General features: G+C 50.7%; 1 protein-coding gene across 1 annotated transcript; it reads left to right on the top strand.

The window, feature by feature from the left end:
* On the top strand, window positions 10,895-11,829 carry LOC110433667. Its single transcript, XM_021456172.1, has 2 exons — window positions 10,895-11,140; window positions 11,266-11,829. Exons 1-2 carry the CDS (start codon window positions 10,895-10,897, stop codon window positions 11,827-11,829), a joined length of 810 nt encoding a protein of 269 aa, XP_021311847.1.

Here is a 20,066-nt window from a genome sequence, read left to right as displayed (position 1 = left end):
TCCTCTGGCCGGGCGCCCTGGGCCAGGCCCCTTTCGGCCTCCACTTTGTTTCCATGGCTTCTAGAGTCTTCTAGATGGTAGAAAATTGCGCGGTGCGTTGATATCTCTATGTAATCCCGACATGTGGGCCTTTCTTCCTTATTTCTTGTTAACGCCCTGCAGAAATAGATAAACAACAAAACTCGTGGAATTCTGTCAGATCAAACCCTAATTCTAGGTGTTGTTTGTATATTGGTCCTTTCTCTTGTTTATTTGATAATTAAAATTGATACTTAAGAACCGTCAACAGCCCCTCCAAATGAATGTGGGCCGTTGGATCAAACCGACCTTAATCGCACGGTTTTCCTTGATCCTCAAAGGTGGTGGAGCATAATCCGCGAGACTCAGCCTAATTGGCTGCTGAGCCAGGGCGGGCGCCCAAGGGGGAGGGCGGGCACCCTGCCCCCGGGTCCGCTCCGCCTCCCGTTCGTTCTCGTGGCTTCTGGAGTCTTCTAGATGATAGAAAATTGGTGCACACGTTAATATCTCTATGTAAACTCGACGTGTGGGCCTTTCCTCCATATTTCCTGATAACCCCCTACAAAAATAGACAAACACCAAAACTCATGGAATTCTGTCAGATAAAACCCTAAGTATAGGTATCGGTTGCATTTGGATCCTTTTCCATGATTAGTTGATAGTTAAATGTGAACATTAAGGACCGTCAACAGAGGTGTGAAAAAGCTTGTCATTGGATCCAACCGAATTACATCTTTTAGGCAAGTGATGTAGATTAAACCATAATTTGACTCTCACATTGATTGACTTAATTCTCACTATAATTTGACAAAGGGGGAGAGAAACAAAGATAAAGTCAAAAAGGGAGAGAGAAATAAAAAAAGAGAGAAAACAGAAAAGAGATAGAGAGAGAAAACAAAAAAAGAGAGAAAACCTTTTAAACTTGAGCACACAAATAGGGGGGGCAAGCTCATGAACCATTTGTTGCATTTGAATGTGCACTAACATAATGAGGTGTTGCGTTGCAAGCTTAAATATACTACTATTATTTGATTGGTGCTTGCTAGAAATAGATCTTGAATGATGCTTTGAATTCTAGCATAGAGTTATATTTTCATGTGGTGTCTAGACATATAATGTGATGTCACGAGGTATCATGAGTTTTTGATGTATGTCTAGCTACATTGGTGCTAAGGATGATATATTGGCAACTCTGATTGGTATCACGCTTCAAAGGTCCATTCTATATACCTTAGCATCATTTTGGTAGTAATAAATCTCTCAAAATTCCAATTCATGCATATGTGCAAACATGAACCAAACTCATGGAAGCACATATGTAGGGGGAGCTAGTACTACCAAAACCGAAATTGAAATGTTTGTCCAACCTTGTCTCTTGATTAAAATGCTTTGGACAAGCAATTCAAGTTCATTATGATTTCATTTCATATCTTTGTGATGGTTGTCATCAATTACCAAAAAGGGGGAGATTGAAAGCCCAAGTTTGGTTTGGTAATTAATGACACCATGTTGCTAATGCCTTTTGTTTAAGTGATTTGAGTTAGGCATAGCAACACATGTGATGAAGGTGCAAGGTGGCATGGAAAGGCGGCCACATGATCACAAAGAGATGAAGCATGAAGTAAAGATCATGGTAATAGACGAGGAGCAAAGTTATCAAGGCAAATGTATAAACATAGGGTTTTACTTTTGCCGGTCTAAGATGAGTAGAGAAGTGATTGACCGGGTTTAGGATAAATAGCCGACTATCAAGAGGGGAAATCACGGTCATCTCTCGAATCAAGTGCGACTAGGTCCATATCTTGAGCATATTCATTAGGATCTAGTAAAGTGCTAACTTAACTCCTTTGGTGAAAACGTTTGTGAAAAGCTAACACACATGCACTTTGGTGGTGAACACTTGTTGGTGTTAGTACATTTGCAAAGGAGATGGAGTTCCTAGGGTTGAGAGGGGTGTGGGTTCCTCTATCCTAGTAACCTATGCGCTTTTGAGAAAATTAAGTGTATATTTTCTATTGCACCGATGGAAATTTTGGAGAAGTCATGAGAGTGTTTCTCACTGAAAAACACTCACCGGACGCACTGCGCGGAGGCACCGGACGCTGGCCTTTAGCGTCCGGTGTACTGTCGGGTTTAGCAGAGTGCACCGGACGCACCAGAGTGAGTCTGGTGCTCACCGTTCGGTGTGCGGGCGTTTTTGTGACCCTCTCTGCACATGGGTCCGATGAGCACTGGACGGTACGGTGGCTCACGTCCGGTGACCCTGCGAGTTTGAGAAACTCTCTGCGCACGGGTCCGGTGTGCACCGGACGCGTCTGGTGTGGACCTTTAGAGCGTCCGGTGTTTTGTAGGTAGCCATTAGAAATTGACACGCGAGATTTAAGGAGGACACGTGGCCAACCCCTGAGCACTGGACGCTGGGGGTCGAGCGTCCGGTGATCACTTGGTAGCGTCCGGTGCCCCCAATTTTAGTCCAGTGAAAGTGGCCAACGGCTAGTTCTTTGAGGGAGCTTATAAATAGAAGGTGGCCAGCCTTGGGAGGTAAACTCTTGCACATTTGATTAATTGAGGCATACTTTGAGCTAAAGAACACTCCCTCCACTCATCTCCTTTCTTGATTGCTAATCTTAGTGAGATTGAGTGAGATTTAAGTGCATTGCATTGAGAGTTGCATCTAGTGGCACTTGATCCTTGAGTTTGTTGTGGAATTCTTGTTACTCTTGGGTGTTTCCCGACGCCCTAGACGGCTTGGAGCAGCGGTGGTGTTGAGCTCGTGATTGGAGATTGTTTCGAGCCTCACCAAGTGATTTGTGAGGGGTTCTTGAGCCTTCTCCGCGGGAGATCACAAATTGGTTACTCTAGTGGATTGCTCGTAGCTTAGAGGATCCCCATCTTGTGAGTGGATGTGCGAAACCCGCTGAGGGTTTGGCTTTGGATTGCCAATTAGCTCGTGATCCATCAAGTGGGTGTATCGCCACAACGAGGACTAGCTTGCTGGGAAGCAAGTGAACCTCGGTAAAAAATCTTGTGTCATCTCTTGCCAAGGACTCTCTTATAATTGTGATTGATTGATTGGCTATATCTCTCTCTACAATGTCGGTATAACAATCACTCCCCTCTCCTTTACTTATGTGCATACCTTGCTAGTTGTATAGCTTGTTTAGCTTAGCTATCTTGTTTAGGAGTGTAGCAAGATTCTAGTTGTGCTTTCTTGTTGTAACTAGTGTTTAGCTTTCTTGCTAGACTTGTGTAGGTGGCTTGCATAGCTTAGTTGTGCTAAGTGCTAGAATAGCTTTGCTTTTTTTTTTCTAATCAACTTGTCTAGTTGAAGTTTGTAGAAAATTTTTAAATAGGCTATTCACCCCCCTCTAGCCATTTGGACCTTTCATCTTTTCCAGAGATTGGCCAATGTAGGGTTCGGCCGACCCATACCCTAAGCACTTTAGCACTCTAAATGATGTGGCATTAAGTGTCTACTAACGTAAAGCCTAGGCGTGGACAAGAAGTAAAGTTCTTTTATAAGAGTCCCTTCCCTAGTGTTATGTGAAAGGGAAAAGATGATTTGCAAAAGTGGAGATATGCTTAAGGTGGTTGTCAGTGACCATGACAGCACTAGAACATGTCTAGGAGACCACTTTGCAAGTTTAAGGTGGTGTATAGGTCCCAAACGAACCATTTCTTTTCAAACTTTGGCTTGTGTGTCATGCATGGGATTCTAAAGCAAAGAAAATGGGAGATAGCAGACTGCCAAAAGGGCAAGTCTTGGGGTCGACTGACCCCAACTTGAAAGCTCTAAGAGCATCCAAGTGCTGACCTCGACACATTGCTTCAAGCCAAAGTAAAAGACTGCTAGTGGGCCCAATGGTGGGGTTAGCCGACCCCACCTCTAGGTGATCCACAGGTCAAAACTGTATTGCAAGTTGTTCTCAAGATTTTCATTTATTATTCCTAAGCATTTTGTTGAAGGGAAATATGAAAAACTAAACTAAGCATGCAATTGGGAGGGAAATGCAAGAATTGAAATGCAATGAGTAAAGATGGGATAAGTACTGATTTATCTTATCAGCAAGGGCTCCATGTTTTAGGTCCGTAGAGTTGGACCTCTCCATCTTATTTATTGCTTGGGTGCTTCAGATGGCCCTAGAGATATGGACCAAGATTGCACCTCCTCTTTCCACACTTGCCTACCTTTGCCTTGAGGTTATTGGAGGCATGGTATGGTTCTCCTTTAAGCACAATGGCCTCCATGGTGACCTCTGGTTTCGCAGCTAGTCTCCCTCATGATTGAAGGGGGCCTCACTGATATAATTGATGACATTTGTGCAAGTGGGGACCACAACAGGCTACTCAAGGTAATTCGGGTGGCATATAGGGGTGTCAAGGGTGTCGATAAGGGGTATCCCAACCAACACCCATAATAAAAGGACCCGTACATAAATCGAAGCCCTAACTCGACATCCCCGCTTACACGCGAGATCACCAAAGTTCGATGTCGACCATAGCCTCGAACACGGAAAGAGGGTCGTGCGAATTGGCAGCCGCTCGACTAAACGGCAACCGTCGAATACGGAAGTGGCTCGGGCGAATCGACAGGCCTCGAGCGCAAAGGTACCATCCGCCACCAGTCGCGGGTACGGGAGCCAGACCATTTAATGCGCCTGCCATACTCTCACCTAACCTGACAGTCGTGGGAAACGTGATAGGGAGCAAGCACCCGTCCAATCCCCACTTTTCGCAGCTTTATCCCCTAGATAAGCAAGAGTACAAATTGGCACAGTGTGACAGTCGAGATGTCGTATCACGATGTCCCTCGAGGCACCCAGAGTCAGTGCGTCGTTCGATAAAGTCATACGCGGTGCTAGACCCTCGAGCGAACGCGTTCCTTCCCAGGGAAGAGTCAGGCGACGAAAGTCAGCATCTTAACCGCTCTGGATGTGACAACTGCCATGACGTACAGGCATGCCCACACTCAAGCCAATCCGAGACGATGCACAAGAGCCGAATTCAGAAGCATGCACAATCATCACCAAAGTACCCAGTAACAAGACGACCTGAGGCCACGCCGGTACGGAGGCCTCGAGTAGGTCAGCGCACCATGCCCCTATCGAGCCTAATTCTATTGCCTACGCCATGTAATCTAGGTCTCCCCTTCGAACTATAAAAGGGTAGGCTGAGGAAGAGATATGGGAGAGGAGATACATAGAACAACTGTTGACGGTCCTTAAGTACCAAATATAATCATCAAATAAATAAAGAAAAGGATCCTAATGCAACCAACACCCAGACTTCCTAAGGGTTTTATCTGACAGAATTCCACGAGTTTTGGTGTTTGTCTATTTCTGCAGGGGGTTATCAGGAAATACGGAAGAAAGGCCCACACGTCGTGTTTACTTAGAGATATTAACGTGCCGCGCAATTTTCTATCATCTAGAAGACTCTAGAAGCCACGGGAACAAAGCGGAAGCCGAGAGGGCTCAGGGACAGGGCGCCCGCCCAAGTCCTTAGGGCGCCCGCCCACCTATTTCGGCCAATCAAGCTCAATCTCGCGGATTATGCTTCACTGACCTAAAGGATCAAGAATAACCGTTCAATCAATGTCAGTTTGATCTGACGGCCCAGGTTCACTTGAGGAGACTATATAACCAGACCCCTGGAGGAGGCACCCCTTGATCATTATTCATTATTCATAGACACAGCAAAAGCTAGGGTTTAGAGATGAGAGCTCTCCTCTCTTCTAAACTAGAGTAGATATAGATAGTAGCAAGATGGAGAGCGAAGGAGGATTAGAGGAGAGGCCGGCCTGTCGGTTCTTCCTCCGGTTGTACTTCGTCATGATCAAGCTCTAATCAAGCTTGCTCATGGGATGACTCTGGTAATCTACTTCTAATTCATTATGCAATTACTAATCATGTATCTTCTGGTTCACAACTCTTTTGAGTACTTCTAATCTATAGGACCCTATAGGTTAGAGTTGTAGTATAGGTGTAAGCGTGGTGCTTAGACCTAGATTACTTGTGGATATCCTGTGTCTAGCTGGATCGTGTGGTAGGCCGCGTAGGTGACAGTTACTTTGGTCCCCTGTAGTCCACCTCTCGTTAGCAGGACGGGTAGGGTTTATCGGCAAATGGATAAGCATCCTTTGTGGTGTATTCTTATCATGTGGTTCGTCTCAGACATAGACATACCACTTTGAAGTAGAGAAACCATAGTTATCCTTTCTATTATGCTACCATCGCCCATATACTAGATTGCTCTACTCTCTACTCCCATATTATCATCCATTGTTATCTTACCTTTAATATTGTTCTTATTCAATTCTACTATCTTTCCTATTTACACTTATCTATCTATCTTGGTTAAGTTAGAGCGTAGTTGGTTCCCCCATTTCCCTTTGGATACGATAAAACCTTTAACCGGGTAAAAGCTACAATGGTATCCGTACGCTTGCGGATTATCTGTGTGCGTATAAATACCATAGTACACTCTAGTGCCATGCTAGGGATGACAACCTAGTATTCAAGTGGTGTTAGCAAGTGTCAACAACAACCACCCATACATCACCACCGTCCTCCGCAACAATCGCCTGTATTCACCCATGTACAAGCACTTAGGTGCAAGATAATAGAAAACATCCCCCCGCTAGATGTACGGCCTTCTCTTGCCCGAACCAGGATAAACCTCTGTGTCATTCTTGCATCACCATCTGGGAGAGGGAACACGCATACAATTTTACTCGTTGGTGTGACCCCTCGGGGGCAAAATACCGACGGTTGGCGCGCCAGGTAGGGGTCCTGCGTGTTTTTCACGAACCTCCCATCTCCTTCCAGATGGCCACTCTCGTTTCACCAATCCCACGCTCCACGGTGATTTGGTTTGGGAGCCTCGAGTTCATGTCCACCGGTTTCGGTTACGACATGATCCTACTTCCGGTCAAAGGACCAGGAAGAGCTCGCGTTGCACCCGCACGATCAAAGGCCACGAGACGGCCTCGCCAGCACGCCTCCCCGCCCAAGAAGAGGCGTGGACAGCACCGCCACCGCCCCTCTACCGCTTCACGGTCGTCGACTCGTGCCAGGCGAGCAGTGGTGCAGGAGTCGACAGCCCCACGCGCCGAGACCACGAACACGACGGCCCGGGGTCACGACGACCATACGACGACATTAGGCGATAACGCACTTCGCGCGCTCTTGCCCTCGACGACACTGCTGCCACACGGTTTGTTCGCCTCCAGGGGGACACACCCATTTGGTCTGGACAATGCAGCGATGTCGCTCGCCAGGGCGATATGCCTGGACGCCCAGACATATGTGGAGCGACCAATTGTCCTCCCGTACGATGCGAGGACACAGCAGCAAGCCCCGCCAGCGGCCGAGCTGCTAGATTTTTCCCGGGTACACAGCCTCCGACGCCTAGGACTCGGGCGATACACCCTCACCTCTCTCAAGCAGTAGCTGGCAGAGGAGGGACGTGAATGCTTCTACGCCGTTGAACTAGATCCTGACTCCGAATCCAACAGCTATGACCCTACGAGGGAGTGCTTCAACGTCGACGGGAAGTGGCAACCACTGACGACATGCAAGATGCCCCTGTAGCGAGAGAAGATCCCAGGACACCTGGGAACGACGGATAGGTCAACCCTCAGGCACAGGACGACAAAGCGACATAGTTCGCGCAATTATGGGAGCTCAAGGCCAAGCTCGACGAGGACCGCGAACGACTCGCCCAACTCGAGCGGGCCCTCGAGCAGGACCAACTGAATCCGCACGACGGAGGTGCCCGCGGCCGTGCTCGAGATGTGTACCGACAAATCGTCGGGGACAATAAGCTAGAGCCACCTGTCAGCCGCTTCCCTCGGGCAGGCCAAACTATCGCGGCGGCAACCATGCTGCTACGCAACATGCCCGAGCCTTCAAATACTCAGGCGCGACGCATTCGAGATGAGGTACAGACTCTGCTCCACGTGGCGGTCGCTCAGCAAGCTGAGAGCTCGGCCTCTCGACGATGAGGGGTAGTCACAGAAAAACATGCCACGGTAGCCCGAATCGAGAGGGAGGTGTCTGTCAACTGGGGACCACCCCCTCGAGATAAGAAAGCGGCGCCCGTCCAAAAGCGCCTCGTCGACAATCGAGGGCAGCGCGACGCCCGATATGACATCGACGAGCATCGTCGCCGCCGACATGGGGACGCAGAGGAGCGCGGCTACAGCGCCCACCGCGGCGGACGATACGACAGCGACGAAGACCGAATGGCCCCAAAACCACCGGGCCCTTGAGTCTTCAGCAGAGCGATCCGCAGCACGCCGTTGCTGAGTCCGTTTCGACCCTCGACCAGCATTGCCAAATATAATGGCGAAACCAAGCCAGAGCTGTGGCTGGCAGACTTCCGGCTAGCATGCCAGTTGGGAGGTGCTCGAGGAGACGATCGAGCCATCATCCACCAACTACCGCTCTTCCTCTCTGACACTGCTCGCAGATGGCTCGAGGAACTTCCTGCCAACCAGATCCACGACTGGACCGATTTGGTTCGGGTGTTCAAAGGCAACTTCAAAGGGACCTACATACGACCTGTAAACTCATGGGACCTCAGCAAGTACAAGCAGAAATCAGGAGAAACTCTCCGAGAGTACGCTCGGCGCTTCTCGAAGCAGAGTATTGAGCTTCCGCACATCCTCGACCATTATGTCGTTTTGGCATTTGTCACAGGCACCACATGCAAGGACCTAGTATGGGAACTAGGTCGAAACCGGCCTCAAACCATCGATGAGCTGATGGACATGGTGGCTAACTACGCTGCGGGTGAGGAAGCGGTCGGTGCTTTCTTTAGCCATGAAGGAAGCAAAGGGAAGGCACCAGTGGATGACAACGAGGGCCCTACCTGAGGGACTAAAAAGAGCAAAAAGAAGAAGAAAGCTTGACCATTCAAGCGGGAGGCCCTCGACGATGATTTCGTCACCGCCGTAGAACGCAAAAAGCCTCGAGGACCCCCAGAGGGGGCCGTCTTCAACAAGATCCTAAAAGAACCCTGCCCTTATCACAAAGGAGGGGTGAATCACAAGCTTGAGGATTGTCGCATGCTAAAAAAGTATTTTGACAGCCTGGGGCTGAAAAAAGATGACCAAAGGAAAGACAAGAGCGACGACCAGGGGGGAAACAAGGAAGACGAAGGTTTCCCAGCCGTCCACGACTGCTACATGATCTACGGTGGACCCTCGACGTAGCTCACCGCGAGGCAGCACAAGAGGGAGCACCACGAGGTCTTTGTAGTAAGGATGGTAGTGCCTCAGTATCTCAACTGGTCGAACATGCCCATCACCTTCAACCGCGATGACCATCCCGATAGGGTGGTCGCTCCCAGCGTCTACCCACTTGTCGTCAATCCCATGATCGTCAACACCAGGCTCTCGAAGGTACTGATGGATGGTGGCAGTAGACTAAACGTCATTTACCTAGAGACCCTCGACCTCCTCGGCATCGAAAGGGCACAACTCCAGCCAAGCGCGGGCGGCTTTCATGGCGTCGTGCCAAGAAAGAAGGCGTTGTTGGTAGGTTGAATCGACCTGTCGGTCTATTTTGGCACGGCGGCCAACTTCAGGAAAGAAACTCTCACCTTTGAAGTGGTGGGATTTCACAGCACATTCCACGCCATCATCGAACGCCCGGGCTACGCCAAGTTCATGGCTATCCCCAACTACATCTACCTGAAGCTGAAGATGCCCGGGCCCAAGGGAGTCATCACCGTCAGCTCCTCCTACGAGCACGTGTACGAGTGCGACGTCGAGTGCGTTGAGTATGGAGAAGCTGTCGAGAACTCTTCCGAGCTCGCCTCGAAGCTCGAGGCCCTAGCCGCTAAGGCTCTAGAGCCCAAAATTCATGCGGGCAGCTTCGAACCAGCGGAAGGCATGAAGAAAATCCCATTCGACCCCAACGGCTCCGATGACAAGGCGTTGACGATCAGTGCCAACCTCGACCCCAAATAGGAAGCCGTGCTCGTCGACTTTCTCCGTGCGAACGCCGATATGTTTGCATGGAGCCCTTCGGACATGCCAGGCATACCGAGGGAAGTTGCCGAGCACTCCTTGGAGATTCAAGCCGGTTCCAAGCCAGTGAAGCAACGATTGCATCGCTTCGACGAGGAGAAATGCAAGATCATTGGCGAGGAGATCCACAAGCTTTTGACGGTCGGATTCATCAAGGAGGTTCACCATTCCGACTGTTTAGCAAATCCTGTATTAGTTAAGAAAAAGAACGGGAAAATGAGGATGTGTGTCAATTACACGAGTTTGAATAAAGCATGTCCAAAAGTTCCTTTTCCTTTACCACGCATCGACCAAATTGTTGATTCTACCGCGGGATGTGAAACCCTTTCGTTCCTTGATGCATATTCCGGCTACCAACAAATAAAGATGAAAGAGTCCGATCAGCTCGCGACATCTTTCATCACGCCTTTTGGGATATATTGTTACGTGACCATGCCCTTCGGGCTTTGAAACACTGGGGCGACATACCAGCGATGCATGCTCCATGTGTTCGGCAAACACATAGGGTCTTTGGTCAAGGCATACGTCGATGATATCGTCGTCAAACCAAAAAAGCGAGATGACCTGATTCAGGACCACGAGATAGCCTTTAGCTGTTTGCGCGCTAATAGAATCAAGCTCAACCCCGAGAAATGCATCTTCGGCGTGCCTCGAGGCATGCTCCTCAGTTACATAGTCTCCCAACGTGGCATCGAGGCTAATCCCGAGAATGTCTCGGCGGTTGCAAGGATGGGGCCAATTCGAGACGTCAAGGGCGTGCAAAAAGTCACGGGTTGCCTGGCAGCACTGAGTCATTTCATTTGAAGGTTAGGAGAAAAGGTGTTGCCACTGTATCGGCTCATGAAAAAAGCTGATCATTTCTCCTGGACCCCTGAGGCCGAGAAAGCCCTCGACAACTTGAAAAAGACGCTGACCATCGCCCCGGTCCTAGTTCCCCCTCAGCCTGCGGAGCCTCTGCTCCTGTATGTCGCAGCAACGACCCAGGTGGTTAGTGCGGCTCTGGTGGTCGAGAGGCCGGAGGAAGGACATGCGTTACCAGTCGAGCGGCCGGTCAACTTCATCAGCGAGGTGCTCTCGGTAACCAAGGTACGTTACCCCTAGATTCAGAAATTGATCTATGCCGTGATTCTCGCCCGACACAAGCTGCAGCACTACTTCCTCGGCCTCCCGATCATGGTGGTCTCATCCTTCCCCTTGGCGAGATCATCCAGAATCGAGAGGCCACTGGGAGGATCGCCAAATGGTCAGTTAAGCTCATGGGTGAGACCCTCACTTATGCGCCCCACAAAGCCATCAATTCTCAAGCCCTGGCGGATTTCGTCGCGGAATGGACAAACACTCAGCTCCCCCCAACTCAGGTTCAAGCAGAGCTGTGGACGATGTACTTCGACGGATCCCTCATGAAGACAAGAGCTGGGGCAGGTCTGCTACTCATCTCAGCCCTCGGCGTCCACATGAGGTATGTCATTAGAATACACTTCGACGCGTCCAACAACGTTGCAGAATACGAGGCCCTCGTCAATGGGGTTCGTCGCCTCAACGTTCGAGGCGACTCTCAGCTAGTCATCGACCAAGTAATGAAGGCCTCGAGCTACCATGACCCGAAAATGGAGGCATACAGCAAGGAAGTACGCGGGCTCGAGGACAAATTCCACGGCCTCGAGCATGACGATACAACAAAGCAGTCGACGAGCTCGCTAAGATCGCATCAACTCGAGGCACCGTCCCACTGGACGCATTCTCGAGGGACCTGCACGAGCCGTCCGTCAACGTAAGCGTGGGGGCTGACATCGAAACCCCCACTCCCAAACCAGCCGATGCTATCAAAGGATTATTAACGACGGTGAAAGTAATGGAGGTCGAGCAACGTCCCGGTCGACCGTTCGATTGGCGTACGCCGTTCCTTGATTGCCTAATCCGGTGCGAAGTGCCGGAGGATCGATCCGAGGCCCGCCGTATCGCTCGACGGGCCAAATCATACGTAATCTATGGCGAAAGCAAAGAGCTATATCGACGAAGCCCAACAGGGATTTTGCAGCGATGCGTCACCATAGAAGAGGGTTGAAAGCTCCTCGAGGACCTACACTCGGGGGCTTGCGGCCACCATGCCGCTCCGAGAACCCTTGTAGGAAATGCTTTCCGACAAGGTTTCTACTGGCCAACGGCCGTCGTTGACGCCATATAGCTCGTCCGCTCGTGGCATGGGTGTCAATTCTATGCCAAGCAAACCCACCTCCCTGCTCATGCTCTCCAGATGATCCCCATCACGTGGCCATTCGCAGTATGGGGTCTCGATCTCGTGGGCCCTCTATAGAAAGCCGCAGGAGGATACACCCATTTGCTGGTAAGCATCGACAAATTTTCCAAATGGATCGAGGCTCGACCCGTCACAAACATCCACTCCGAGCAAGCCGTCCTTTTCTTCACCGACATTATCCACTGGTTTGGAATAGCCAACGTCATTATCACCGAAAACGGCACGCAGTTCTCCGGCAAAAAGTTCCTGGACTTCTGCGACCAACATCTCATCCGTGTGAACTGGTCCGCGGTAGCACACCCTCAAACTAACGGCGAGGTCGAGCGTGCCAACGGCATGATCTTGCAAGGAATTAAACAGAGAATCTACAACCAATTGAAGAAATTCAGCAAGAAATGGGTCGAAGAACTCTCCTCAGTCCTATGGAGCTTAAGGACGACGCCAAGCAGGGCCACAAAATATACCCCATTCTTCATGGTCTACGGCTCCGAGGCTGTGCTTCCAACAGACCTTGAGTACGGGTCACCTCGACTCAAAGCCTACAATGAACCGACAAATAAGGAGACCCAAGAGAACATTGTTGACCAACTCGAGGAAGCTCGAAACATGGCCCTCCTCACCTCCGCAAGGTACCAGCAGAAGCTCCGACGCTATCACGACAAGCACGTGCGGAAAAGGGATCTGAACATGGGCGACCTTGTCCTATGGCGACGACAAAGTAACCAAGGACGCCACAAGCTGACTCCACCATGGGAAGGCCCATACGTGGTGGCCAAGGTCTTGAAGCCGGGGACATACAAGCTCGCAGACGAAAAAGGGGCAGTCTTCACCAACGCGTGGAACATCAAACAGCTACGTCGCTTCTACCTTTAGAGCTTTGAGGCTTTACGTTTTCACGCACATTTTGTACCAGGACCCCATGAATGAATATGTGAATAAACAAGAATATTTTTTCAAGTAGTTTACGCTATCACCGGTCAAATCTCGACGATTAAGAGGAAGTCCCAACTATGACCCATCATAGTCGACACTCCCTCGGGGGCTAGCAAGGGGGACCCCCCTAGGTTCCTAAAACCGAATGACTTTTTCTTTTCAAGCCCTAAGGAAACCCCGCAAGATCAAGTAGCAAAGGCGCCTCGAACCCCTTAAGGGTCGAGAAACGTCGAGCCTGAGAACCCTTACGCCCCCGGGGCTATGGCAACTCTACTCACTTCCTCAACCTCAAGTTAATCGAAGACGCCTCAACAATAGATCGAACGAGAATACAAACTTAGGCTGGAAAGGAAACAAAGGAAATTCGAGCATAAAAATAAACAAATATGCAAGAAAATCACAAGTCTTAAAGACCACTCAAGCCACAACGATTAGTTAAGATAAGTGATAAGTATTTTATAACGGGTCTAAATACCTAGAATAGGCTCGCAAGCCTTAGTCCACGCCTCTGCTCTCACCACCATCATTTGCACCCGGGCTAGTCTCATGAGGGAGTACCTCTGGCTCGAACAGCTTCGCCAGCCATTCCCCAGGGACCTCCGCATCATTGATCAAGGCATGGAGCCTCTCCTCGTTCTCAGCGTCGGTTTTGGAAATGTCAGTGACGAAGCCATGAGACACCACCTCCATGTCGTAGGAGAATCCTGAGCAGACGACCACCATCGCTCGCTTCACCCCGATATAAAGGGCGTCCCGCACCCGATCCCTCAGCGTGGCACCTTAGTAGCACAGCTGGTCAACCAGCGCATCACCTCGAGCCACCTCCCTCGACTCATCCACAGGCTCGACCTCCCAGGAGGCCGAAAGGTCGCTTATCGCAGTCCTTAGCCGATCGTTTAAAGCAACCTCCCCCTCGAGCTGAGCCTTGATAGAGCGGGCATCGACCTGGGTGGCCAGGAGATCGTCTTTGAGCCCTACAAAGACCGACACAGGAGAGTCAGGCAACACAAGAGGAAAACCTTATAAAAAGAAACACGAAAGTATGGAGAAACTTACCGTGAATCCATTCTTCGAGAGCCATGTTCTGACCAACTAAGTCGGTTTTGGCCCTCTCGATCTCCTTATAAGAACGAGCCAGATCCGTATTTGCGACCCGCAAGTCCGCTATCATCTTACCCGCCTGTAAGACGGCCCCCTCCTTCTCCAGCAGCATTTTCTTCAGACGGTCGACGTCGTCAGAGAGGCCGCGAGAGCGGATTCGCTCAGCCTCGAGGTCCTCATGGGCCTTCTTCCCAGCTTCCTCCGCGGCACTTCGAGCGATCTTGCTCTTCACAAACTCCTCCTTTAGCTCACAGTAAGCCTCCCGAGCAGAGGCGAGGTCCGACTTAACGAGGCTCTTCTCCTTATCGAGCTCGGCGGCCGCATCTTTGTAACGCGCGACCTCTTCCTGGGCCTTGGAAGCAGTCTCCTCAGCCGAGGCGGTCCGCGCCCTCAGCTGCACGACTTCTTCTTTTGCCTTCTCCGAGACCTCCCGAGCCTTGGTCAGGGCAGCCTCCCTCTCTTTCTTCTCCTCCGCAGCCGCCATGAGGTCCTTGTATGCCTGGAGATGCTTTTCCTGCTACTCGAGGAGTTGATCCTTGAGAAGAGGGAGCTGTTCCCAACCGCCTCTCGTCGCATGAATAAAACCCGACTTTAGGCGGGAGGTCTCCTTTAGATCCTACAGCAAGTAACCAAACAATAAGAATACGAGACTAAAAATTCCCAAATAACAAAGGTCCGATGCACTTACAAAGAAGGCTTGGCCGAGCCCATTGTTGACAATATCTTACATTAGGCCCACGATGTGCTTCATCCAAAGACGAAGCTCCTCGAGTTGCTCCCACTTTTCAGCCTCCTTCCTGTCATCCATCATAATGTTGGGCTCCTCTAGGCAGGTAGGGGCTTGAAGACGGATCCGCCCGGGACTCCAGTTCTCCATCTCTTCCTCCGTGCGCGCCTTGACGCCTCAGATAAGCTCTTGAATGGTCTCCAGTGAGCCTCCGTGGTGCAGGAATAGGTCGATGAGGGAAGGAAATCGCCAGTCGTCGTCCACCAACCCCCAGATCCCGGTCTCATCAGCGCCACCACCGCCAGAAGTACCAGCGTCATCTCCCCCGGCGGTGCTGAGATCCTCCCACGGCCGCCGATCTCGGAGGAATCCTAGGGCGATCCCATCGATACCATAGAGGCTGCCCTTGATTTCGGATTGAGGATCCGCTGGCGTGCGCATAGCGCACGCAAGAGCCACGATGCCGTCCTCCCACCCAGGTTCGGTCAGGATAGAAGCCGGCCCCCCTGGACGGAGCCACGCAGGGGTCGGCGGACCATAGACTGGTAATCCCTCCTCCCCAGTCTCGAGCCTCTGCGGCAACGGTGGCAGCGGCCGATGTGGACTTCGCACTTGCTGCTCAAGCAAGTCTTCCAACTGTTGCTGCCAATGCTGTTGCTGCCACTGAAGCTCCAGCAGCTATTGCTGCCAAAGCTGTTCCAACTCCTCTTCGAGCCCCTCCCCTTGTTGCAGCTAAAGCCGCTCTTCCTGCCGTTGCTGCTACTGCTGCGCTCGCGCCTCCGGTAACAGTCCCCCCTGTGTGAGGCTTTCTTCCTCTTCTTTTTTCCTCCTCTTCTCGACGGAGTGGAGCCCGATGGGCCACGGTGTCGGGCCACGGTGTCCGCTTCCCAACAGGAGAAGCCTCCACTTCCTTGTCCACAGTACGAGCCTCCCTCGAAAGCGAATCGCCACCGAACCCATCACTGATGGTGATGGGATCGCTCATACCACCCGACTGGGGAGGCTCAGGGGCTCCCACCTAGCCCTAGTGGCGAGACGTCTCGACTCGCCCCGGTGACAATGAGGTAGTTCTAGGGGCGGCGCCCCCCTCCGACAGTTGAGGCGGCACCTCCTCTACGTCCACTATCGGTTGAGGGTCGGAGGAACCTGTTCATGCCCCAAGGCAATATGTCAGTCACAAGAGGAATAATTCAACTTTGGAACCATAAAAAGAAGGGTGAGTTGCTTACCCGAGCCCCTGGAGACTGCCCCCACCTTAAGCTTTTTGGCCATCGAAGGTTGGGCCTGTTCCAATGGCCTATTTAACCTAGTAAAGGGTAGAATAGCTTAAGAGAGACAGGAACTGACAGGGGCACAAGACATTGAAAACGAAAATCGCAACGTAAAAATCTTACCCCACGGGAAGAACAACCCGTCTACTGGCCCCCCGACCAGCTAGCCTCAAGCCACCCCGCGTCGAGACCCCGGGTTTCGCTTAGGCGGGCGCGGGCCACAGCTCCACGCCTTTCGCTTGGCGAGTGCCGGGGCTGGTGCTCCCACGACCTCCTTCCCTCTGGCTTGAAGCCACCACGACAGCACGGACGCGAGTCAGTGGCCCCGTCGCCATAGTCTTGATCCAGTGGCCCACTCCGAGCATGAGAGGGGGATGTGGCTGGAAAGTGGCCTGGCCCTGCACAGGCGCAGGAGGGGTACCGGCACAAGAGCGACGCGGCGATGCCCCGTTTGTTGCCCGTCGCAAGGACGCCTGATGTCCTTTTGGAAACCCCCGCCCGTGACATGTCGACGTCGGCTCGCGGTGGGCCCTCGAGGATTCCGTCAAGGCGAGCTGCCATCCCCTCGGAGTCGTCGCTGTCATCATCGCCCTCGTTCCTGTCGTCCTCGTCTGGGGAATCCTGCTCAGAATACCCCTCTGCCTCGACCTCACGCGGCGTTTCTCGAGCGCCTACCGCTCGAGGTTCTTTTTCTTCTCGTTTTTCTTTTTCAAGTCCTTGGCAGACTTTTGCCTCTCCACAGACTCGTGCCTCCTCTCACGATCGACGTTGTCCTCCTTTACCAGAGGCTTCGAGGACCGAGCATCGATCAATCCCTATACGAGCAAGCGTGAGTCCCAGGGAGGATCGGAAAGATCAAAAACTGAGTAACAGCAATAGGAAGAGCTCACTAGGTTGATCGACCCCTCGTCAGGTTTCATGGGGAAGCCGTTGACATGCTCAGGCTGAAAATCACCGGCGATGGCCGCCCTGACCCTAGCGGCAACCTCCTCGTCCGCAGGCGCCTCATTGGACATCCGGCACGCCTCAAGGTCGCGAGATGAGACACCGGGACCCATGTTGTGACACCCCAGTGTTATGGTTGCATTAATCATGTGCATAGCATGAGCATCATCATCTACTCAAAGCATATCATGATCATCATCTATCTTGAGCCATGTCATTCTATGCAAATATGTGATCTAAATTGCTTAAATAGGCTTCCTATGCTTATGTTTGAGTGAACCATGCTTGTGTTTGTGCTCTATGCCTTGGTAATTAGTTTATCTATGCTTAACTTAACCTTGGGAACAATGTTCATGTTGATCACTTCTCCAAAATAATCACTTAAGTCATACTTATACAAATAGGCCCTAGAAACCTCTTTTGTTTAGGTTCTTAAAAAGTGTTTCATAAAATGTTTGCATGTCAAAACTTTCTACAGAAAAGTTGTAGCAAATTTTATAAGGAACAAAAGTTGTTTTATGGCCATCTCATGAAAATGATCACAAATAGCTCAAAATTGACCCACAAGGCAGATTTGGGGCTGTTTCCAACACTTAGGAAATTTTCTAAGTCCTGGAACGAAACCAGTTTGCTTGATCGATTTTGAAAACTCCATATCTTTCAATCCAGGCCGATCTGGCTTTTGCTCTAGTTGACAATGTTGTAGAACTCGATTGGAACTCCAACTTTGTCAACTACACCATCTCCTAACTTGCTCTGGTTTGGAAGTTAAACATCGACGAAGTTGCTCTGTCAGTCGGTGATCGCGAGGTCTGATTCAGAGCTGAGCTCGCCATCGTGGACGCCCAGAGCGCCACCTGTCCGCCAGATGGCGCCCGTACGCCGGCGATGGCCCCGGTCGTCAGGTCGACGGCGTTGGCATGGACACCACGGCGCCCCGCACTCACTCAGCGCCCGTCCATTCTTCTCCTTCCTCTCTCTCGCGCTCGCTCTGGCGGAAACGCCGTCGCCATTGCCGCCGAGAGCTTCGCCAGCTCTTCGCTCCCTCGCCTCTGCGTCTCACTTTGCCTCTGAGCACCTCCAAGTCTGCCTCGAGCTCCTCCATCTTCTCCACCCATCAGTTGGACGAGATCTCCTCGAGGTGAGCGGCATTTCGCAAGTTCTCCGTCGTCGGGTTCGCAGCCATCGCGACACCGATTCCGGCGAACCTCGCCGCTGCTCCACCCTTGCTTCCTTTCTTCTCTTTGGGTAGCGTTAGGTTCTGCTTAGGTCTTGGCGTCGGTTCACGCCATGCCATTACGGCTAAAACCTCACCGTCGCGCGGGAACACGGCCGCTGCACCGCCGTGCTCACCGCCGACGAGCACCTCGCACGTGAGCAGACTCACCGGAGCCGTTAGGGTTAGGCGTTCCTACCTTGAAATCTCCGCGCTGACTCACTGATGCTGTAGCCACCCATCCCCGACGCTCTACCGGTCGGAGATGGCCGGCGTAAGCCGGGGTAGCTCCGCCGTGCCGCCATGGCCGACGGCGACCCCTCTCCGTAGCCGAAACCCTAGCACCACCTACCTCCATCGATGCGGAATCCCTCCAGGAGCACGTTGGTGCCTTTGGATCCGTCGGAGAAGCTCACCATCGGCGAGCATTTTCCGGCGAAGGAGTCCTCTGTTCTCGATGTCACTGATGCGCGGGTCCCGTCTGCCAGTGACTCAACGGTCACCCCCTTCCTTTTATTCAAATCTGGATTTTTGGCTTTCTTGCAAAAATCATATCTCTAGTTCTGGTGATCCAAAAATGGTGAAACCAATTTTGTGGTATTTCTTGAGATGGCTAGTTTTGAATAAAAATATAAAATGAACCATGTTTTCTGGGAAAAATATTTATTAAGAATTAATCTGATTATTCATGAATAAATTCATATCTCTTGTTATACTGCTTAGTTTGCTCTGAAATTTTTATGGTAGTCTCTGTGTGTTATTAGAATGCTATGATAAATATTTCATAATTTGTGAAGTAATGCAGCTCTGATATGTAATTTATGATTGAAATTTGGCTTGTTTCTTTAATTAAATCATATAAAATAAATGGTGCTTATGCTGGTGTTCTACTTAGGTGGTAAACTTGTTTATGGAATTCATAATATGTAAATAATCTAAAATCTGTTGTTTCACACCATATAAGTCATGTTTCTGAATTTATGAAATAAACACCTTGTCACATGTCAAATGCATATCTTTAATTTGGTATGTGCAATTGCTCTGAAATTTTTATGGTGATGATTTGATGCTACACTTGTGCCTCTGTAATTTTTGTAGATTTTTCTGAGCACTTTGACTAGTATCTTGTAATTATGCTCCTTTCTAGAATTAATTAATAAATGCCTTGTTAAGTAAATGTTTGAGGGTGATCATCTGATGTTCTGGTAACCTTGTGATATGCTTGTGCTCATAAGCCATGTGGTTGGCATGGTTTATGTCGGTGTTTTTCCCCCGGGGGGTCACACCAACGAGTAAATTTGTATGCGTGCTCCCCTTTCCGGATGGTGATGCAAGAAGACACAGAGATTTATCCTGGTTCGGGCAAGAGAAGGCCCTACGTCCAGCGGGGGGAGAGAGTTTGTATTATCTTGCACCTAAGTGCTTGTACAGGGGCGAATACAAGCGTGGTATGAAGTGTGTAGCTCTACTACGTGTGTGTGTTCTTGTGTTGTGATGTCCCCCTCTTCTATTCATGAGTCTCTCCTTTTATAGCTCCAAGGAGAGACATAGGGTACATGCGT

The sequence above is a fragment of the Sorghum bicolor genome, chromosome 3 (genome assembly GCF_000003195.3).
Source record: "Sorghum bicolor cultivar BTx623 chromosome 3, Sorghum_bicolor_NCBIv3, whole genome shotgun sequence".
NCBI lineage: Eukaryota > Viridiplantae > Streptophyta > Magnoliopsida > Poales > Poaceae > Sorghum > Sorghum bicolor.
Note: the sequence above shows the minus strand (reverse complement) of the source record. Positions and strands in the feature narration are given on the sequence as shown.